General features: G+C 45.5%; 1 protein-coding gene across 1 annotated transcript in view; it reads right to left on the bottom strand.

Moving 5' to 3' along the window:
• Positions 1-877: 877 nt before the first annotated feature.
• The window catches only part of FRAS1 (Fraser extracellular matrix complex subunit 1), a 217,964-nt gene continuing 202,555 nt past the window's right edge, over positions 878-16,286 (bottom strand). Inside the window, exons 58-66 of the mRNA XM_054990228.1 lie at positions 14,223-14,437; positions 13,279-13,429; positions 12,505-12,612; positions 10,543-10,702; positions 7,682-7,798; positions 5,390-5,556; positions 3,429-3,634; positions 2,100-2,246; positions 878-1,512 (exon numbers count right to left, since the gene is read on the bottom strand). Of these exons, the coding sequence (XP_054846203.1) occupies positions 913-1,512; positions 2,100-2,246; positions 3,429-3,634; positions 5,390-5,556; positions 7,682-7,798; positions 10,543-10,702; positions 12,505-12,612; positions 13,279-13,429; positions 14,223-14,437 (1,871 nt within the window). The 3' untranslated portion in view covers positions 878-912. The remainder of the gene's footprint in view (positions 1,513-2,099; positions 2,247-3,428; positions 3,635-5,389; positions 5,557-7,681; positions 7,799-10,542; positions 10,703-12,504; positions 12,613-13,278; positions 13,430-14,222; positions 14,438-16,286) is intronic.

The following is a 16,286-nucleotide window of genomic DNA, read 5'->3' as shown; positions in this document are numbered from 1 at the left end:
AATATTCCCTGTCTCCTTGGGCCAGTTTACACAAACAGTTAAGGAGATGATAATCAAGCTATAAACATTATCTCTGGCTTCCCTCTGTTGATTAAAGCTCTGTACTTAAAAGGTGATTTACAATAACCATTTCCCACAACCAAGCAAGCTATCACTTGTTAGCTGGAAATCCCAGGAGCTGCGAACATACAACCCAAGTGAAGCCATCAGTCGTGTCTCTGAGAGAACACCATTTGGCAGGAGCCACACACATGTCCGAGGCATTGCACAGGAACTGGCCCAAGAAAAGTAATTCAATCACACTTTGTGACATATTTCTTGCTCCATTTAGGAGCTGGAGAACTGGAGAACTGATGCTGCAGTGCGAGTACATCTGGAGTCACAGCAGCCTCTGGCTGAAACAAAAACCCGGTGATGGCCAACTCTCGTGCAGAAATGTCTTGGGGCAAAGATTGTCGTCTCTCACCCATGAGTGCAGGACTGTGCTTTTCCCACCTCCAGTTGGGCCTCGTGAGGATGTGGCACCCTGCAATTTTTCCCCCAAAAAAGAACGACACCTTCTGCAGTGGGAGTACAATAAATAGAACCGTAGAGATTTGGGAGCCCTCTAGGTTGGGTGACTGGAATGCTGTTGGGAAGGTGACCCAAGAAATGCAATTTCGCATAACCTGACTCAGGCATTTCACGCGGTTCTCCTTTCAGTGAGGTAGCTCCGTTGTGGAGTAGAAGCATGCAGGGACATGTTGCTCGTTCACCACTCCAGCAAACAAAAACCGTAAGGTGTAATTCTTCCCTTTTCTTACAAGATTATTTATAAAAATACCAAGATGGTTTTTTTCTTTAAAAAACTTATATACTTTTTTTTTTTTTACAATTTATAAAAAGATGTTACAAAAAGAAATCTGTGCGCTGTTAAACTTCTGTTCCATCATGTAAATTGTTGTGAACTTTCACCTCCAAGTTAACTTGCTTGACCTTTGCCCCTTTGACCTTGTAGGCCCCTTCATTGTCGTAAAGTATATTCAAGTTCTTCACCGTACAATACTGTCTATTTACATTCTTTTCTACCCTCTCCGTGTTTCTCTTTGCTGCTGCTTCCACTTTGGTATTGAGGGGATACTCCTCCATGCTGTCTGTTGCGGACTTTTTCTTTTTCCTGTGTTTCCGACACTTCCGGGTCACAAAGCAAATGACCAAGAGCACGAGGAACAGGAGCATCGTGGCTGCAAAGGCGCTGCCGATGGAAGCCCCTGTCTGTGACAAAGAGGCGGCAGCCACCGCCTCTTGGCGCTCCAGGTTGAGCGACTTCATGTTGGTGCCATTCTTGACTTGGTCTCCTTCATTGTCGTAAATCAAAGAGTCATCCAGAGCCAAGCCACCCTTGTTGTTCACAAGATCCCGACGATTGCGTTTCAGCTGGTGTACGAGGGAGCGTGGGACTCGTGGGCCTGTGATGGCCTCAGGACCAATGACATAGATCACTTGAAGGTACCACTGGTGTCCAGCTTCCACCTAGGCAAAAGAAAAAAAATCCAAAGACTTTGTTTGTACATTTATCTCTCATCTCTGGGACGTGGAATGGTATGGCATAGCCTGATCTCATCAGACCTCAGAAGCTAAGCAGGGTTGGTGCTTGGATGAAAGACCACCACAGAAGACTCTGCGGAGGAAGGCAATGGCAAACCTGGTTTTCGCTTGCCATGAAAACCCCTTGCTGGGATTACCAAAAGTCGATTGTGACTTGGTGGCATATTTGTACGTGCATATCCTATCTTTCTCTCATTGTGGGATGAAATGTGACATGTGTTGTGGGTTCTCTGGAGATCTCCTATCCAGATAGCGGCCAGACCCACATCTGCTTAGCTCCTGCAAGACTGCGGTATCATGTGCCTTCCAACCCTACTTTGGAACTTTACTATGTGCTTCACCTAAAATTCCCTTTACTTAGCCCCAGAACCTAATTTTAAATTAAGGGACTTGGCTCCAAAGCAAATGAATTATTCATAAAAACGAGCCAAGTGCCACACATCAAAAGTAAGGAGGAAGGGCTTCACGGCATACCAGTTTAAATAATGGCGTTTGAGCTGGATGTCACATACCTTGTAGAGCGCATCCACCTTCATGATGAAGCCATCTACTCCGGGCATGCTCGTGACCTGATGGAAATCTGGTAAATCAGAGGCAAAACAGGCATCGAAAGGTACATCATGGAAGTACCTGTCGGTCACTTCTGGTTGATTCCGGTCCTGCAATATGAAGAAAGCAGAATGTGAAAACAAGCTGCATGTAGTCCAGGGGGCTCTCAGTGCTATGGAGGTTGGAAGCAACATTTCTTAACCAGAAAAATTACTGGTTGGATGTCATTTCCTGGAGAAAAAGTTTGCACTGAGGAGAAAGACAGTTGAGAAATTAAGGAATTCCGATGTAACATTTTGGATGATGCTCTGCAAACTCCTGGCTTTTATCCAGACTATTCATCCTGCTCTCTAGTTGAGGACTTGCAATCCTTACGTATTTGACGGTGGCTGGCTCACACATCCCCAATAATTCATCACACATTCTTTCATTTCTCTCTGCCCCGGTGAGGTACTATGCCCTAAAAAGGGCATTTTTAATTTAGACAGTTCTGCCACGAGCTCTGCCCAGTTTTTTTTTTAAACTTTCCAAAATTATCAGAAGATGTCATGAGTGGCCAGGGACTTGGCCTTCCTCTAGTATAAATCCGCTCACATTGCTTAGGATGCAAACCATTAAGTCAAATTCTGCACATTTACCTCAAATGCCATTTTAGAACATGAGGGTTCTAGAGTATGGGGAGGTTGATTCTAGATTTAACCTCTAGATGGGAATGTATTCTAGGCAGTTGTAGATCATTTTATTACACATCTGCTTGTGAAATCGCCACAGCCACTTGGCAGGAAAATATGAGCAACTGGTTAACTAGAAGCAGCCCAACACCATTTGGTACCTGAGGCAAAAAATCCCCATTACCTCCCCCCTCTGCCACGAAACCCCCACCAGGGGTCGCCATAAGTCTACTCTGACTTGAGGGCACTTTCCACCTCCACCACCACCCCCTCCCCCCTCACTGTGGCAGTAACATTAGAACAACAAAATTAAATGTGTGGCAATTTGCTGCTCTCCGTTACCTCCCCAAATTGGCCATCTGAGGCAGATGGTTTTGTTTTGTCAAACAGTGGAACTGAATCTGCATTGGTCAAGCAGTTACATATATACCATGGCAAATTTACCTTTGGGCAAATCATTGTTCATAGCCATCCTTTGTTATCAACCTCCCAAATGGCCAGAAATGTTTTACTACACAGCAAGCCCAGATGTGTGGTAAAGCAGTTGATTATATTCATTCCAAGTCCAAGAAAGTCACAATTCCAAGCATCTTACAGGAAGGCTCAACCAGCAGCACATACCAGCAATAGAAATCTGTGTTTCAGGTGTTTGCTGGGCTGGATGCATCCATACTGTGGTCCTTCATTATATATGGTCCCAGTGGGGTCAAAAAAAGGCACGTAGCCATCCTTCCCAGTGCAGAGATAGACTTTCTCCAGCTGCAGCTTGTAGGCAGAGTTGAGGTTTTGTTCAGGGTTCCACATCACTCGGCCATACAGGATTTGACCTGAGGAAAAGAAACACACCGGAGTCAGGCAGATGAAAGAGAACATACCAGAGTCAGATTGATGATATGATTTTTTAAAAAAATAGCACAGCATAGAGAGAATAGAGAACTTTAATAGCAAGGATGGCAAGCAGTGTCTCCAGGGGTTGTTTGCAATGTTCTACAAGATTCAGAAGCACAACTCTCAGCTTGTGTGCCGAGCCAACTGACCACATGAGTTGCTCAAAGCAAGATCAGCCTTGAAAAAAAACACCCCTAATTAATCCATGTATTAAGAGAAATAACAACAACAACAACAACATTCGATTTATATACCACCCTTCAGGACAACTTCATGCTCACTCAGAGCAGTTTACAAAGTATGTCATTATTATCCCCACAACAAAACACCCTGTGAGGTGGGGGGGGGGAGCTGAGAGAGCTCGAGAGAGAGCTGTGACTAGCCCAAGGTCACCCAGCTGGCTACAAGTGGAAGAGTGGGGAATCAAACCCGGCTTTCCAGATTAGAGTCCTGTGCTCTTAACCACTACACCAAACTGGGTCAAGAAAGAAAACCTTCCACTTGCTCGATTTCTCTTTGACCTCTGGGGAAAAAAGGAAAAGCAAGGAAGGGTCCTGAAGTAAAGTGAAAGATTAATAGAGAGGTTAATAAATTAGAAGAGGTTTATAAAAGTAGAAGGAAGCAGACCAGCATCTATATACAGCCTCCCCACCCATCTCCTGATTTAACAGGAGAGGGGAGCCGGGAAAGGAGTTGTTGCCGTTGGCAGGTTAACAAACCAAACCAAGGCACCAATAAGGTAAAAGAAAAAAGAACTACGAAACCTCAATATATCTAATAAGGTTGGAGTAGATTTTTAAAAAGGCAAAAGAAAAGTATAACTCCCCTGATAAGAACATGGAGGGTGGAATAAGGGGAAAGGGTAGATTAAACTAGATAGAATAGACCAAAACTGGGTAAAACTAGACTAACTAAAATAGGCTAAAACAAAGCTTCTGGGAGAAGAGCTCAGCCTTGGGTGTCTGTAATCTTGCACTGGATACCTCCTGAAGGAAAGTAAGCATCCTGAGAATTTCACAGATGCTTGGGTCCTTTTCACACTACTCACCAGCTTCTGAAACATCGCGAGATGTAGCGCAAAAAACACAGAAGATAGCGTCTTCTTCTTGCAATGTTGTGCAAAACTCGCGCGAGAAGACACTATCTTCCGTGTTTTTTGCGCTATATCTCGTGATGTTTCGGAAGCCAGTGAGTAGTGTGAAAAGGGCCTTGTAATCACAGCACTGTAATCACTGTTATGAGCTTTCTAAGATGATGGAGCAAAGAATTCTGAGGTTTGTAGTTCTACCATATAATTCTGTAGAGAGCCCTCTCAGAGCCTACTTTGTAGGCCTGCAATTCCCAGAACCTTTTGGGAAGGGCTCATGTCTGTATAAAAAAAAAAGGAAACAGCAATTTCTCAACTTCCAGAATGCTCCAGTTAGACTTCTGTGTGACCCTTTAGCTTGCAATCCAGCCCTTTTGCATGTGTCTGGCATTTGTCCAGGAGGAACTTCTGCAGCATTCCATACTCATGGATCATGGCTTTCTGCAAGCCACTTGTTCTATTTATGATGAGGAACTTTGGTCAACGGGGAAAAAAAACTTTCCAGGTGTTTCAATGGCTGGACATCACCACTTGATACCTGCCTTGTGATGCAATTGGCTGCCAAGTGAAGAAGATTTTGTCCTGCTGATAGGAAAGCAAGCCCTACCCTTTGAGAAAGCTCCTTTGTAGTCCATCTCTTCCATGGACATTTCCGATTTGGTTGGGTCCATCAGAAACACTTTTTCATTATTACAGAGCTGAAATTCGGTGTTGAGGGAATATACGACAGGAACTGGCCGGTTCGTTTGCTGAAAGGCAATTGGGATCAAAAATCTAAATGGGGAAGAAAGGAAAGGGAGGGAGAAGAGACGGCAAATGAAATAATTTCTTAACAATTACAGTTAATTGCTCAGATGGGCTGGTGCACATCTTCTCCCAGATCTTGCAATTCTGCATGGGGATTTCAATTAACTCAGCCCTGTTTTGCCATTGATCTTGCTTCCTGAACTGGGTAGCAGTATCCTGCCTACTGATCATACCCAGGATATCATAACCAGGCATACCTACAAGCCCTTCTTTGCTTTTCTGCATAGTTTGGAATCCCCAGTCTCCAAGTTTCATTTTTTCCCTTCTGTCTTAAACGGGTATATCCTCAAGCTCATCCAGTTCATGCCACCGACAATTTTTTTTTAATGACAGGTTGTCCCCCTGTGGCAAAACTAACCAAGCTCACTTCCATTCCATGGGACAGATGCCTTATTGAACTTCACTAGGGCTAAAACTTGGAGGGACACCCAGAAATATTACCTTTATAAGAACAGGAGCTCCATCTAGAATGGCCCATTGGCAAGATTCTCTTTCCCTTTCTCCCTCGCCATTTTAATTTGACAGCTGGCATTAACAGAGTCAAGGGGCTGCCACGTCGTTGGACATAGTCCAAGAAAAGGGGTCTCAGTCCTTTCTGAAGCTCAGTAGAAAGGAAAGATTGTGATCCCCTACGACCATCGATTTGAGCCTGTTTTTAACCTGTCCAATGCTCAGCATTCCCGAGTGGTCTTGAACTATCAGATACACTTGCAACAATATTCTCAAAGGATTTGTTTAAACTAAACTACATAGAATGCCCCTGATAAGTTTGTGCCAATTATTTTTTTAAGCATGGGAAAGAACAGGAACCCACTACACTGGTGGCTTGAGAAAATCATTGACATTGAGCAGGTTTTTCTGGTCACCTGTCAGATGAACGAATGAACAAACAAACCAACGAACCAACCAACCAAGTTTTTTTTTTTTTAATTTAAATTTTTTAAATTTTTTTTAAATTTCTTGAATAGCCCAGGTGAGCCAGAGCTCAGAAGCTAAGCAGGGTCAGACTTGGTCAGTAATTGGATGGGAGGCCTCCAACGGAGACCAGGGCTGCACAGCCAGACAATGGCAAACCATCTCTGTTAGACTCTTGCCAGGAAAACCCCACCAGGGGGCGCCAGAAGTCAGCTATGACTTGACGGCACTCTCCACCACCAAACAAGCAGTTAAAAACAATGAAATAAATCTGTGCATGTTTCTTCAAATGCTTTTTTAAAAACTTTTTTTTAATACCCTACCAGCAAAATCTTTAAAACTGGCAAATGTTTATCATTATGATAAAGGTGGGGAAACTGCACGGGGAAGGAAGGCTTGGTATCCGCATGGCTCCTTAGAGGGCTCAGAGGACTTTTAATGCAAATTCTCCCCCAGCCCATTCAGTTTCCCTGCCGGTGGTGGCTGGTCACCCACTGTCAGGGCTGGAGGACAGGTTTCGCCGTCACCCACAAGAGTGTTCCCAATTGCAACAGGGTCCCCAAGTAAAGAAATGCATTTGGGGACACTGCCTCCTCCTTGCGACCTAAATCATTAAGAGCCGAACTGAGCTAGACCCTACATCAGATATACACAAATGATGGTCTAGACATTCACATCCCGCCTGCAGGAGCTTCTCATGGGGTCCTCAAGCTGTGTCAGGAACACAAGCTGTGTCAGGAATGCTGGCCTGCTGGCCTGCAGTGTCGGCAATGCTCCTGAAATACTGACAAACAGGCCAAGTGCCGTTAAGGACAACTGAATGGGAGACTTGTCCTGCTTTGAGGGCCTCTGAGTTGGATGCTAGTTCTTCCTGTTTCCAGCACTAGTGGAAGATCAGGCATCCACTTCAGAGCTTCCAAAGTGGACTGCAACCCAGATGAAGCCCTCAAGCTGAAATATTTTGCCCGTATCTTCCCTGTATGGAAGATTTTGCCCGTATCTGCCCTGCCTTGGTTTTGTGTCTTTGGCACACGAGGATGGAATGGTAGCAACTTTTTTTTTTTAATTGGTGTGTGTGTGTGTGTATAGCTAGATAAACAGACACACAGAATATGCGCCCAGGCATAGTGAATCTGACCACAAACGCAACAAAAGTACAGTGAATGTGTTTTCTTACTTTTCTGGAGCATGAGCAGTACAGGGAAATGGCTTGTCTCCCGGATCAACCCATGACTGCGTGGGCTGTACTGTACACGGTATTAAGTAGATGGTATATTCTCCTGAGTAATCCTTCCTGGAAACAGAGAGAACGCACCATAGATACTGTATCAGGCTGAGAGTCGTTTATTAGCAAAACACTTTTTCTCATGGGACAAAATGGATGCTAGCCTCAGGAAGATTAGTCAACCCAAAAACAAACACAGGAACCAAACTTTGAAGGCCCAGTTTAGCATGCTCGTACAGAGGGCTCCAGAATGTAAAAAAAAACAGAGGCAGCTTTGTGTAGTGGTTAGAGTGTCAGATTAGGATGTGGGAGTCCCTAGTTCGACTCCACGCTCGGAAGCTTGCCAGTTTGCAGCTTAACCTACCTCACAGGATTGTTCTGATGATAAAATGGAGGTGAGGAGAATGATGTAAACTGCTTTGCTGAGAAAGGCAGAGTATAAGTGAAGGATTTTTTAAAAATGAAATAAGGGCCGTTTCCACACGTCTTACCTGCCTGTGGAACATCGCGCGAAAGACCTGGGAGACAGCGTCTTCTCGTGCGAAATCGCATCAGGAAGATGCTGTTAATGTTATCCGGGAGTTTTGCACGATTTCATGCAAAACTCCCAGATAACAGCATCTTCCTAGTGTGATTTCACAAGAGAAGACGCTGTCTTCCGGGTCTTCCGCTCGATGTTCCACAGGCAAGACGTGTGCAAACGGCTTAAGATCTGGGGGAAATGCTACCTTGGAGGTTAGGGTAAGTAGGCCTGAATTATTCTCCTCTCAACAAGGAAGGGATGAGGGGCCGCTCCCACTGACTCCCCTGCATGTACTTGGCCCTGCTGCATCTAACTCTATGACTAGCCAGCCAAGGCCTTGGTGAGCTAACAGCCTCTCATCACCACCACTCAGGGAAGAGTTCCGTCTCCTTACTCGCCCTTGCTGCTCTCCTCTAGGCTTCCCCTTAGAAATTTTTGGTAAATTATTCAAGTATATGGTGACAGCGGCAAAAGTGATTTTTGCAGCAAAATGTAAGGAAGAAAAATGTCCAGATTTGAAGGGACGGAAGAATAAATTACATGAATATGCCATGATGGCAAAATTAACATCTTATATATATAACTGACCGACCTCAGAATTTCAAGAAAAATGGAAAGCGTTTTTTGACTACTTAGTTAAAAATCAAGAATAAATAAGAATTTTGAGTTTTAAACAAGAACAGGTTAAGAGATCGGCAATATATGTTTCCAATATATGTTTATAACACAATCATTATTGGGAAAAAGATAAGACGAAAGATAATATAGAAATATTGAAACAGAAGTGGAAAATCAGGAATATATAAGGCAAGTCTTTACAAATAACATGAATTATATGAATTAAATTATTTGAATGATGTTAGTTTAGGTTTATAATAAAATGTGTATTTCTAGTTTATGTTTTATGTAGATAAATGCAGAAGTAGAATATAGCAGACTGATTTGATTTATTTGACTTGTAGTTTGCTCTCCTTGCGAACAGCCTCAGAGTGGATAACATCAATATTAAATTTATATTAAAATATTACATTAAAACCATCAATAACATACAATCAGCCATAAAAACTCCAGACAGCGGCCCATATTACCCAGCCCCAATAAAACATTTCTATGGGGTGGGAGGTGAAGAGCAGCAGTGGTCCTGTTGGTGGAAAACCAGAGCGGGGTGTCACATTTACCCCACAACAGGAAACCGACAGGAAAGCTCACCGATAGCCCAGCTTCAACCATATGCCTGGTGGAACATCTCTGTCTTACAGGTAGAGATGGGCACAAAGAGCAATAAGAACTTAAAAAACCCACAAACAGCCCAATCTGCTGTTCGTGTGTGAAGCCCCATTCTAAACGAACAGGTGGTCATTGCAAGCCTCGTTCGTTGCTGTTCGTTGCTGTTCGTCAAGCCAGTCTGGCACCTGCAATCAATTCCCTTGGCAACTTAGGCAGGGATTGTCTGAACTCTGACTGAACTCCTGCTGTTGCCCTGGAAGCCCCAATCTAAGCCCAATTTAGCTTGATAGGTCTTCCTTCCATGTGTGGACTGGAGCTCCAAATTCGTTACAAGAGGAAAAGACCAGAGGGGAGGGGGGCTCCCAGATCTGGCTTTTAGGGAGAGACAGCTGCTGTTAGAGAGACAGACAGGGTGAGTGCATTGGAGCTTGAATTTTCTTTGTGTGTGGTGGGATAGGGATCTACTCCTTCAGGTTCCAGGGCTGCTGCCAGGCGCTGGGATCAAGCTATTATTTATTATTGGTACCTTTCCTGCTGCCTGCTCAGGTAGGGTTTCTGGGAATGGTGCAGTAGGGATCTTGATGGATGGAGGAGAGCCTGCTGGCCCCCACGAACAATGAACAATTTTCGTGACAGGATCATGTTCATCAATGTTCACTGTTCATTGTTCGTGGATGGCAACGAACAACGAACACCATGTTCATTTTTTTTTCTGTTCGTGCCCATGTCTACTTACAGGCCTGGTGAAAAGATAACAAATCTTGTTGGGCCTGGATGTATGGTATAGTGATTATATGATTGTATTTTGAATTTATAAACTGAAGTAAAATGTATTTATAATAAGAAAAAAGAAGAGAAATTTTTCCACACTACAGATCCCTAATAGCTTGCATCATTGCCCAGTTTCTCCAAGATCCTAGAACCAGCCATAGCCTTCTCTAGCTCTGCCCTGCCCTGTCCTGACCTGGGCGTCTCAATGGAACACAGTTCAACACAACATACCCAGAGCCATCCAGGACAGTAATTTCAACGGCAGCACATCGCAGCTTTCCTTTTCCTTTACCTGCTATAGCTGCTGGTGGCTCTCCAGAGTTGATAAGGAGAATCGAAAGTCTGGCCACTCCATAACAGCTGCAGGTCGAACTCGATCCCTCCCAGGTGGTCAGGAGTCATTATGAAAGATTTCGCATCCGGCAATGTGTGGTGTTCCATCAGGAATTGTCCTGTGCATGATTCAGGGTTGAGTTCATGATTCAGCTTGGTTACAAGGATCAAGCTCCTAGTCTAGTTTGCAGAACAGAGCTTATTTTATACAGAATATTAATAGTATAGTAGTAACAGTAGTGATGGGCAAACTATTCTAGCATCATAACAGTTGTTGGTGCTGGTGAAAATTGCAATCCTATGCAAAGTTCCTCCTTTCTAAGCCCATTGATTTCTCAGGGCTGCAACATAAGTTTGGGGTGGGGGGGGGGAAGTACTTGTGTGTGAGAGACAACTTCAGAAAATCCCTTGTACAGGGGTCATATCTTATTCATTCTAATCAGGGCTTTTTTTCAGCTGGAACTCGGTGGAATGGAGTTCCGGAACCTCTTGAAAATGGTCACATGGTTGGTGGCCCCGCCCCCTGATCTCCAGACAGAGGGGAGTTGAGATTGCCATCCGCACCATGGCACAGAGGGCAATCTAAACTCCCCTCTGTCTGGAGATCAGGGGGCGGGGCCACCAGCCATGTGACCATTTTCTCCGAGGGCAACCCACTGAGTTCCACCACCTCTTTTCCCAGAAAAAAAGCCCTGATTCTAATCGTTCACTCCTTTATACTGAGTCCAACGTTCCTCCCATACTCAGACAAAAGATCTCTAGCCCTATTTTCTGAAATCATTTAACCCAACGCTTCTCAGGCTTTGGGCTGAGATCCAAAGATTGATCTTGACTCTCTTGCAGGGTTGTAAGGCCAGGAGCAGAACAGGGTGAGTTGGAAGAGGAAGCTCTCAGCTTGCCTCCTTGCAGTGGTATGAAAAGGAGAAGAGAGGGAGCATAATAACGTTATAACAATTGATTTATATACTGACCTTCAGGACAAGTTAACCCCCACTCAGAGTGGTTTACAAAGTATGTTGTCATTATCCCCACCACAACAATCACCCTGTGAGGTGGGTGGGACTGAGAGAGCTCTGGAAGAGCTGTGACTGACAGTTTGGTGTAGTGGTTAAGAGTGTGGGACTCTAATCTGGAGAGCTGGGTTTGATTCCCCACTCCTCCACTTGAAGCCACCTGGGTGACCTTGGGTCAGTCACAGCTTCTCAGAGCTCTCTCAGCCCCACCCACCTCACAGGGTGTTTTGTTGTGGGGATAATAATGGCATAGTTTGTAAACCACTCTGAGTGGGTGTAAAGTCATCCTGAAGGGCAGTATATAAATCGAATGTTGCTGTTGTTGTTATTAAAGGTCACCCAGTGGCTTCAAGCGGAGGAGTGGGGAATCAAACTCGGTTTTCCAGATTAGAGTCCTGCCACTCTTAACTACTACACCAAACTAGCTCTGCTGCTGCAATTCTTTCCTCTGTCCTTCATTCACCCTCAGCCCCTCTTATTCCCTCGCAGAACCTGCCAGCTTCCATGCCCAAGGTGAGTGTTCCACACACAGGCTCTGGGAAGGGCAGAACCACAAATGCTGCCCTGGGATCCTTGGAGGAAGGGCAGGATTAAAATTAGACAGACATCTGACTCAGCCTGGTCCTGTCAGCGTGGAAAGCCACAGGCCTGGCTGACTAGACCTGTCATCTCTGGCCCTGCATCTCTGAGCGTAGCCTTGAAAACTTCTATTAATACCAAAAGGTATTTAACCCTGGGGAGAATGAAGAAATAATAAAGGTGAGCATGTGGGGAGTACCTGTCTCCCTGACTCAGAAAACCTCAGTAAATTGGATTAGGGATAGGGGTCAAATCTAGGGCAAAAGGTATGACCTTCCTCCAAGCAGGTTTCAGACCCATCTCTGGGTAGAAATCAAGCACATAGATACCTCTGAACTTCGCATGGGTCTTGAACTCAATGACGAGCCGGCCATCATCTCGGATGTAGATCCTTATTATCTGCAGTCTGGCCGAAAGGACACTGTCTGTCTGAATGCCTAGAAAACAAAAACAGAAGGGGAAATCAGGGGAGCTGATCAAATCAAACCTGCCCGCTTCAGACAAGGTGATACTGCCTAGCTTATAGAGACCTTCTCCCAAAGCCACAGGAAAGGATACAAGGCAGCTAAACCTATTTTAATTCCACAGTATGGATGCTCAAATTCTCACTTAATGCCCTCCACTTTGGTCTCCTTTGATTCCAGCAAGATTCCTTCCTGAAGCAGCACCTGAAAAGTAACTGGACCGCCAGGGCCGGTGCCAGAGTTTCTGGCTCCTGAGGCCAGGGGCAGCTTCAGGGCTGTTGCCACCCCACACACGCACACTTTGCGCATGCACGCACCCGGACTGCGTGATGATGTCACTGCGTGTGACATCACACAGCATGCAGCTGTGAGCCGGCCCCATTGGCATGGCAGGCAGCTGAGACGGCGCGCAGGTGGCCACCCAGCCCTCCCGCTCAGTTGCCCCGCACCACCCCGTATGCTGCAGGCGGCCAGGGCAGCAAGCGGGCAGCTTCCCAGCTCTTCCACTCAGCCACCAGCGCTGCTGCCGCCAGCTCCATGGTGCGCACCCCCGCCCCCGGCGCCCCCTCCGGTGTCTCATTGCTCAAGGCAGCTGCCGGACCCGCCTCCATGGACACGCTGGCCCTGTGGACCGCTTACCTGTTCTCCAGAGAACAGTGTCATAAAAGAAGGAAAACTCCATCTCGGTGTGGTGCTCGAGAGAGGCCCATCCTCTGGGCGCCGTCACGTAAATGTAGGACACGTAGAGCGGCACATGGACTGTCAGGAAGGACTGAGCTGAATCACGAACCTATCAAAACACGCAACACCACCAGCACACACACAGAAAATGGGTCACTGCTGTTCTTTGTAAGCCCCATCGACTGCTATGCTTCTAAAGCCTTGTGAGTTTCAAAGTGATTAACGCTCCCTGCCTCTAGGTCAGGGTTATTCCGGTGGCTATGGAAATGAGGCCCAGAGATAGTGCAGTTATATATATAAATCTTATTCTATCCACATCCCAATTATGTAACCAGGCTTACTTTATGATATTGCATCGTGCTTCAAGTAGAAGCAGAAAAATCACACTTATGACCTCGAAAACTTAGGGCCTGACTGCATGTTACCAGTCTGACCACACCCTGTCAACATGTAAAGCTAATCACATGTTGAAACTTAATTCCCAGGTGTTCAGAGGTCCGATTTGGACTGGGATTATGGTGTGCGGAGCAAGGGGCTTAAGCCCTACCCCCATTTTTCTGACCTGCAACAGCCCCCTGGAGCCACTATTTTTGTTCCATGTAGCCTGTCAATATACATGTAGTCCATCTGTACGTGCAAGTTTCTCTAATGGGGCAAAGAACTCCCTGGAGCATTTCAGGTTGGGAAAACAGCATCAAGGTGGTGAATACAAACCTTGTTTAACTGTGCACTTGCAGTCCTCATTCAAGTTGGATCTCCCTGCAGTTGGAATTAACTCCAACTCCTAGTGCACATGTAACAGGACCCAGAGCAGACCCATAAACAGCGTAACGTGTAGTTAGGCCTTTAACATTCATTATCATAGGAAATCAATAGCTCAAAAGGTCTACAGATGGTACTACCTGGAAATCTGCAGTGACTGAACCTCCGCAGACATCAATTAATTCTGTCATGTCATAGTAAGCATCAAAAGTCCAAATGCAGCTCTTCAGGTTCAGATGTTTGTAGAGCTGGATTGTCTTTGGCTCTCTCACACTGGGATCAAACTGGTACGGCCGATCATATCCAGGTCCCAGAATGATGCTATGGTAGGTCACTTCGTCCAGGAATCCAGCCTCTGGGGTGGAAACAAGACACTGAGACATTTTTGTGTGTGTACGCAACATGCTTTAGCTACATCAGATCTCCTGCTGAAATTCATTTACTGCTTGAATAGAGGAGACCTGCTATTGATATAACATTAGGGCCAAATGGCCCAGTGAAACAAAAATATATTTGGCCCAGTATCCAGTGCTCCAGGAAGTACCAGGGGCTCCTGGATACTGATGGAATAAGCAACTCAGCATGCCACACACCCACACTGAGCCTCGATGCCGGACAAGCTGGCCATTGGTAAATAGGGAAAGTAACTCTTTAGACCAAGACTCTTTCTTTCTACTCCAAGAGATTGTCATGAATGGAATCTATTTCAATAAACTGTAAGTTCTATTTTTTCTACAATTTTATTGCCGGAGGATTAATTACTTCATGCTGGTGGAAACACTTTCGACTGAGTAACTACTACCAAATGAAATGTAACTATTTCTGATTCGGTTTCGTTTTCCCAGCCATGTCGGATGCTCCTCTCTGCAGGTCCGGGAGGAAACGTCCGAGCAGCCTGACTGGGCGGTTGACCCGCGAGGGTTAACCCCCAGGACTCCCAGTGAGGGAGACGGGGTCCGGAGCGCGGCGGGAAGAACCCCCTGAAAGCAATGCAGGGGGTAAATTGCCCGTTTGCTCCAACGGAGGCCGGCAGACTTGCGCTGCGCATCGCGTGCAGCCGCGCCATGGAGAACGGCAATAAGCAAATTTAAGGTGAAAACCTGTAAGTAAGCGAATCCCTTCTGATTTCTAAACGTATGCGAAGGATTGGTGGGAGTTGAAGCTAAGAAGGTGCGGATTTCTTCCCCTTCACGGAGTTTCGGAACTTAGCTGGCACCCCCCCCCCTAAGATGGCGACGAAAAAGCAGAGCCCAGCAATGAGTAAATTGGTGATGGCGACGTTACAGGGGAAGGGGGAGACTTTGGAAGAGATGGTGAGACGAGCAGTCTTTGATGCTGTGCAGCCCTTTGTAGCGAAACTGAATGAAATGGGGCAAAAGGTTGATTCAGTGGAAAGCGAAGTGAAAACCATTAAAGAAACAGCGACCAGAGCAGAGCAGTCTGCACACGAGAACGTAGTACTCATGAAAGCAACAAGTAAGGAAGTGAAGCTTTTGGAGAATCAAATAATAGGATTGCAAGTGGACCGTGCCCAAACGGTACTGCGTCTTCAGAATGTAAAAGAGGAGCAAAGTGAAAATTTAAAAGATTTGGTGTCTGGACTTTTGGCGCCATTCGGAAAGGCAACTAAAGAAGAGTTAAAAAGCGATATTTTGGAAGTCCGGCGGACATCTTCAAAGTATGTAATGAAGCATCTGCTGCCTCGCGAGATTATTATTGACTTTTCATCTAAGAAGACTCGGGACACCATCTTATATAATTCGTACAATGTGGACTTGGATTATTTGGGCAATAAGGTTAAAATATTGAAGGATGTTCCATTTTTGGCTCGTAAAAGAAGATTTAAGTATAAAGGACTTGCGGCTTTCTTGAGGAAATGTGTTGTAAAATATAAATGGTTGTTTCCAGAAGGCGTCTGGTTTAGATATAAGAATCAAACCTATAAGATTACATCGGAAGCGCAGCTGACAGACTTTTTGTTCAACCATCAGAAGTTCCAGCAAGAAGAAAGTCCAAAGTCTGAAGGGGAAAGTGGGGGTGAGGAGAGAGCGGGCGCAGCTGCTCCAGCTGCGCAGAGAGAACTGAGACCGAGACGTAGGGGGGGGAGGAAAACCTGATCCTGAATATAGTCTGTATTGTATAAGATCTACCAACCTGATAGCATATTAGAAAGTTAACTTTTAAGAAAAATTGCAGCATGAAGG

Source organism: Eublepharis macularius, chromosome 10 (assembly GCF_028583425.1).
Source record: "Eublepharis macularius isolate TG4126 chromosome 10, MPM_Emac_v1.0, whole genome shotgun sequence".
Taxonomy (NCBI): Eukaryota; Metazoa; Chordata; class Lepidosauria; order Squamata; family Eublepharidae; genus Eublepharis; species Eublepharis macularius.
Note: the sequence above shows the minus strand (reverse complement) of the source record. Positions and strands in the feature narration are given on the sequence as shown.